The sequence below is a fragment of the Lactuca serriola genome, chromosome 4 (genome assembly GCF_051521515.1).
Source record: "Lactuca serriola cultivar US96UC23 chromosome 4, Lser_US96UC23_V15, whole genome shotgun sequence".
In the NCBI taxonomy this organism is placed as follows: domain Eukaryota; kingdom Viridiplantae; phylum Streptophyta; class Magnoliopsida; order Asterales; family Asteraceae; genus Lactuca; species Lactuca serriola.
In genome coordinates this window covers 386,074,035-386,080,457 of record NC_136411.1, presented here as the reverse complement: position 1 = coordinate 386,080,457, position 6,423 = coordinate 386,074,035, and the positions used below count along the sequence as shown (strand labels likewise).

The window sequence follows — 6,423 nt, the reverse complement described above, 5'->3', positions numbered from 1 at the left end:
CATAGCTGAACCCTTAAATAAACCCTCAAGTTCTGACAAACCAAGCACGAGTGGAACCAAAGTCCTGCAGAACCGAAAGAAGAACCGAAAGCTCGAGTCAAAACAACCGAAACTCAAAGAAAGAAGCAAAAGGCAAGCTTCAATATGCACAAATCACAAGAACTGGCTGAGCAAAAACGATTAAGAAATCAAAGATATGCAAAGAATCTAAATGAGAGAAAGAGTTACTGGAATTCACAAAATTCCAACTATGTTCCTCCCAATAAGATCTCAAAGGACAAGGAAAAGGAAAAAGTAAAAGAAAGTTTCAGCCCCAGTTCTTATTATTCCATGTCTAAGAACCGAATGTCATGTTTCGTTCCGAATGTCACTCAAAACCGAAAGTCCACTTTCGGTCCGCAAACTGGTTTCGGTCCTCAGTCAAGTTTTGGTTACAACAAACCTCAAAGCAAAGCAAATTTCAAGGAAAATATTAAGGGAAAAGGAAAGCTAACTTCTAATACTAGGACCCTTAATAAGCAATCATCAGCTAATCCTAGGTGTCACATGCCATCAAACAAACTAACCAACGAATTCAAATTTAAACAAGATAAAACCAAAATTAAGGTATATACAATTAAAAGAAAAGATCAAACCACTTTCGTAAAAAGAACATACATAGTTATCTCCACTGCAATTCCTTTTTTTGTGAAAAACTCACAAGGACCCAAGCAACTTTGGGTTCCTAAATCTGCTTGAATTTGCAAGTAATAAGTGACGAGCAGTTCGACGAAGAATGGTATATAGACAGTGGCTGCTCACGTCACATGACAGGAAGGAGGGAAGAGCTAAGGGAATTTCGATCACTGAAAGATGGTGGTTGTGTGAAATATGGAAATAACTCATATGGTACAATCAATGGATATGGCATGATAACAAATAGAGACTTCACGATTCGGAAAGTGGCTTATGTAGAAGGTTTGCAGCACAACCTCATTAGTGTGTCACAATTAGTTGTAGGAACAGGTCAAAAAGTATCATTTGATGATGAGGGTTCTGAGATAATTGAGAAAAAATCCAAGAAGGTTCTGTTGAAATCTGAACGTAAGGGAGAAATGTACCCTTTAAATCTCAATCCCATACGAGGAAAACCAGCAATATGTTTGCTGACAAAGGCAAATACTGATGATAGCTGGTTGTGGCATAGCGACTATCGCACCTGAACTTTAAAGACATTAATAAGTTGGTGCTTGGTGATCATGTTCGTGGACTTCCTCTTCTCAAGCTCGACAAGGACCATCTATGTGCAGCATGTGAAATGGGAAAACAAAGTAGAAAGAGTCACCCTACACGAATCAACACGAAGATAATTGAAGCTCTTGAACTCTTGCACATCGACTTATGTGGACCTTCGGCTATTGAAAGCTTTGGTGGAAGTAAGTATATTCTTGTGATTGTAGATGACTTTTCACGCTTCACCTGGGTTTTCTTTCTTAAACAGAAATCAGATGCAACTCCCAAGCTAAAACATTCATTAAACAAGTGGAAGTACAGCTGAGGAAAACAGTAAGGAATATCAAAAGCGACAACGGTCTGGAATTCAAGAATAATGATTTTGATAGCTTTCTGGCTGAAAAGGGAATAACTCATAATTTTTCGGCCCCTTATACACCACAACAGAATGGGGTTGTTGAAAGACGAAACCGTTCTTTGTGTGAAGCAGCCAGAACGATGCTCAGTTTCGCTTCACTTCCATTATACTTCTGGGCTGATGCTGTTGCAACTGCGTGCTATACTCAAAATTGGTCCTTATTGAATAAGAGATTCTCAATTACTCCATATGAGATACTGAAAAACCGAAAGCCGAATGTCAAGTTTTTCCACATATTCGGTTCAAGGTGTTTCATTTTCAACTCGAAAGAGAACCGAAATAAGTTTGATGTCAAAGCCGATGAAGGAATTTTTCTGGGTTACTCACTAATGTCGAAAGCATACAGAGTGTTGAATAAACGCTCAAAACGAATTGAAGAAACTTACTACGTCACCTTCGACGATAGTTATATGAATAAAGTTCAAAGAAGTGAAAGTGAACTGGGAGACATTTTTCCAAAATCAGGACAAGTCTCGGTTCCTATAGCCAACTTGTTTGAAGAATACATGCGCCTGTTTGATGAACCAGAGAAGGCAGCAACCACAAAAGCTAAAGCCACAAATAAAAAAGTTGAAAATCTTCAGAAAAACATCGATGAATCTGCTAAAGAGATGGAAAATGAACCTCCAACTGCTAAGAGCAATCCACCATTACAAGGGGAAAGTTCAAAAGCATCAGAAACAAACAAAGCTTCTTTCGAGGGGGAGGATTCAGTTTCGTCTCCATCTCATAAAGGCTCAGAAAAAGAGGATAGTTCAGCTCAAAATCTACCTATCGGTAGTACAACCGAGCGGGAGAATTCTACTCACACAGAGAATGCAACCTTGAGTGAATACACAGATTATACTTCACTAGTCGAGGGGGAGAAAGAGACCGAAAGTACAACTGACGAAGGAGAAGGTGTTCTATTTGAAGCTGAAGTCGAAGTAAATGCTGAATTGGATCCAGCATATGATCCAAATTATCCTCCATTATTGAAATGGAGCAGAGACCATCCCAAAGAAAAAATAATTGGTGAATCTTCTGAAAATGTTCTCACTCGGTCTCAATTAAAGGCGAAACAAACTGCATTATTCTCTAAAGTTGAATTTTGTATGTTTAATTCGTTTCTTTCAAAGATTGAACCGAAAACTGTAAATGCTGCACTTGATCATTCAGATTGGGTCCAGTCAATGCAAGATGAGCTTCATGAGTTTGAACGAAACCGGGTTTGGAGGTTGATACCTACACCAAAGGATGCATCTGTAGTTGACTTGAAGTGGGTTTTCAGAAATAAGTTGGATAAAGAAGAGAATGTCATTCGCAACAAGGCTCGATTGGTGGTGAAAGGATACTGTCAAGAAGAGGGGATAGATTATGAGGAAACCTTTGCTCTAGTAGCTAGGTTAGAATCAGTAAGGATCTTCTTGGCATATGATGCTCATAAAAACTTCGAAGTCTTCCAAATGGATGTCAAATGTGCCTTCTTGAATGGAGAATTAGAAGAAAAAGTTTACGTTGAGCAACCGCCTGGATTTATAAACGAAAAATTCCCTGATCATTGCTATGTGCTAGATAAAGCAGTCTATGGATTAAAGCAAGCACCGAGAGCCTGGTATGAAACCCTAACTCGTTTTCTAAAAATGTCAAAATTTAAGCAAGGTTCGGTTGACCCTACCTTCTTCCGAAAGAAAGATGGCGAAAATCTAATGATCGTTCAAATTTATGTTGATGATATCATCTTCGGCTCTACGAATCCTAGCTTAACAGCTAAATTCAGAAAGTTGATGGAGACTAAATTTGAAATGAGAGCAATGGGTCCAATTAACTTTTTTCTTGGTTTAAACATTAGACAGGGAACCGAAGGTATATTCATCAATCAGGAGGCTTATACAAAGACCTTACTAATGAAATTCGGTATGACAAGCGACTCAAAAGTGAAAGTTCCAATGGATTTTGGCACTAAATTAACACCATCACTGGAAAAACCTGCTGTTGACATAACACAATATCGTCAAATGATTGGGTCACTTATGTATTTAACGGCCAGTACACTGGACATTATGTTTTCTGTGTGTTATTGTGCTAGGTTTCAAGCTAATCCAAGAGAACCTCACATGGTTGCTATGAAGAACATATTATGTTACCTAAAGCGAACCTCATCTCTCGGTCTCTGGTATCCTGCAAGAATTGGATTCTTCATTCAATATTATTTTGATGCTGATCTAGGAGGATATGGACTGGATAGAAAGAGCACTACAGGTGGATGCCAATTTCTTGATGGAAAACTTGTTAGCTGACAGTCCAAGAAGCAAACTTGCGTGTCATTGTCTACAGCCAAAGCTGAGTATATTGTTGCAGCCTCTTGCACTTCTCAAGTAATCTGGATTCAAAGTCAACTGAGAGATTACGGGCTAAGCATGAAGAAGATACCTCTTTATTGTGACTCAGAAAGTGCAATCAGGATTTGTCACAATCCGGTTCAACACTCAAAGACTAAGCATATTGCACTTAGGTACCACTTCATTAAAGATCATGTCGAAGATGGGAACGTAGAAGTACATTTTGTTCGATCTAGTGATCAACTAGCGGACATATTCACTAAGGCATTACCTAAAGTGCTCTTCAACAGAATCTTACAAGGCCTGTGTATGATGGAAGCAGAGTCGGTACCGAATGCTTTATCCTCTCACTAAAAATTAGACAAGCTAAATGGAGCGATCGCTCGGTCTATTTCGGCTCCTTAAATTTTTGGGAACCGAAATGCACCGACCTCTCGGTCTATTTCGGCTCCTTAAATATGTGGGAACCGAAATGCACTGACCGCTCAGTCTATTTCGCTTCATTCAACTGAGATAAGGTTTCGGTTGTATATTGTTTATGTTTCTTTTCTTGTCTTTAAATTGTTTAATGATTATTTACATATTTTTCTTTTTCTGCTTTTATTCAGAAAACATCAAAACCAAAAAAAAAAAAAAAAAAAAAAAAAAATCTTTCTCTGTTTTTAACCATTTTTTTCAGAAAACTTTAACAAAAAATCCAAAAATATTTTCTCTTTCTGTTTTTATTATTTTTCAGAATGGTCAATCTCTCGAAAATATGCTTCGTTTAGTGTGTGTCGTATATTTGTTTGATCTTGTCTATATTCAGTCACAAGGATACAAGTATAACAGAAGTTGGAGCTGGGACAGGTATGATGAGTATTATATGAACTAGTTAAGGGGGGCTAGAAGCATGCTGCTGCATGTTGACCCAAGCCTATATGACCTAGAGCAAGGCCTTAATGATTCGATTAAAACCTGTCGTTTCTTCCCAATCAGGCTATTCTTATTTACTCGGTCTACAGCTAGCTTACTCTTCTCACATGAGTTAAGAGTTTCTCTGCTTTGTCCTATTATATAGCAGAAGGTAATTTCTGTTTCTTTCACCATTCTTAAACCATTCTCCATCTACTCTCGGTTCACAATAGTAACCCTTGAGACTCTCGGTTCTTACCACTGAGGTTTATGGTTGCACAACATCTGTGTTTATGATCTTAGATACATATACCACATGCTGAGTGAAACCCAAAATTCAACACCCATAATGAATTAACGGTGAATTTCTATATTCAAGCTCTTACTTGTTACCTCATGAAATCTCTTTTCTTTGCTAGGTCTTTTATGAATCTGTCTAAAACCCAGACTATTCTTCCCATAAAGTTCCAATTTATTTATTTTTTTGAGATTTCTATACACTCTCTTCTCATCAAAAAATATAACCTGCCTACTTGTTCAATAGACCACATCGCTCTCACAAGTACTTCTTCCAACACTCGGTCTCATTTTGAGAATCGATGTTCGGTTGAAGATAAACCACCCTGAGCCTTTGTCACGAAAAGAAGTCTTTCAATGTTTATTTACAAGCAATTGATCGTATTCTTGGGATTCCACACAAGCACTTCAAGTCTATTTTAACCTTGAAGGAAGCGATTCTTCCCCGGAATCACATGCTTTCTGTCTTTTCTTAACATATCACGCACATTCCATACAAAATTGTTGTATTTCTTTATCGATTGTCACTCTATTGCACGAAAATTTTATTTTCCAAAACTCTAGTTGCTGTTAGTTCAAGTTTTTTTTACACAGGGGAATTCATGTCTCTTAAAGTCATATTGAAGTTCAAACGACGATTAAGGATAAGTACTTGGCGCGTCAATTTGAAAGGTCCCTATCCGCATGTGTGTTAACGTATTTCTTGGAGCACCCAACCTGTCACATAGCACTTTTTTAGGAGACGTTTTAGTGATCACGTCATTATCCTCATGATTTTTCTCTCTCCTAGCAACGGTATATAAAGGGTTTTGACGATTCTTTGTCTTTTACCAGTCACAAAGTTTCTCTACTATAGCGGTGATTTGAAATGTGCATCTTTCTTCTTTGATCAACAATGGCGACTTCTTCTTCAGTTCAAGATCAGACTGCTTCTTCGGCTCTTCTCTCCATCAAGCCAAATCAAAACATGATCATTGAACTCACTCCCTTCTTGTATGATTCCTATATGTTACACGTTGTGGAATGTTTGAAGTATTCTATGTTGGTTCTTGCCCTAACCAAATTCGAGGCCGTTCTGATGTCTTTATTGTCTCAAGTTTATTCTTCTGCATCATATAACAAGAACAAGGAATGCATATATTTTCAAATCCACTCCAAGAAGGCCTCTATTTCCAAGGTGAGGTTTTGTTCCTTACTTAATCTTCCCATGGATTCTTTGGTGACTTCCCCTAACTTTATCATCACAACACAACTCTTCTCAGTGTTGTATGAAATGGGCTA

At 37.9% G+C, this 6,423-nt stretch overlaps 1 protein-coding gene across 1 annotated transcript; it reads left to right on the top strand.

Annotated features, from left to right (window-relative positions):
• The first annotated feature begins 1,959 nt into the window (after nucleotides 1-1,959).
• Nucleotides 1,960-3,991, top strand: LOC145099837 (uncharacterized). Its single transcript, XM_079037340.1, has 3 exons — nucleotides 1,960-2,661; nucleotides 2,749-2,952; nucleotides 3,839-3,991. Exons 1-3 carry the CDS (start codon nucleotides 1,960-1,962, stop codon nucleotides 3,989-3,991), a joined length of 1,059 nt encoding a protein of 352 aa, XP_078893466.1.
• The last annotated feature ends 2,432 nt before the right edge of the window (nucleotides 3,992-6,423 follow it).

Bases quoted from the DNA above. Each gene is read 5' to 3' on its own strand.
- LOC145099837 (XM_079037340.1), top strand. From the start codon at position 1,960: ATGTCGAAAGCATACAGAGTGTTGAATAAACGCTCAAAACGAATTGAA. The intron at 2,662-2,748 runs GTTCTCACTCGG...TTTCTTTCAAAG, and splicing joins TTGGTGAATCTTCTGAAAAT to ATTGAACCGAAAACTGTAAA. The intron at 2,953-3,838 runs GTGAAAGGATAC...ATGCTGATCTAG, and splicing joins GCAACAAGGCTCGATTGGTG to GAGGATATGGACTGGATAGA.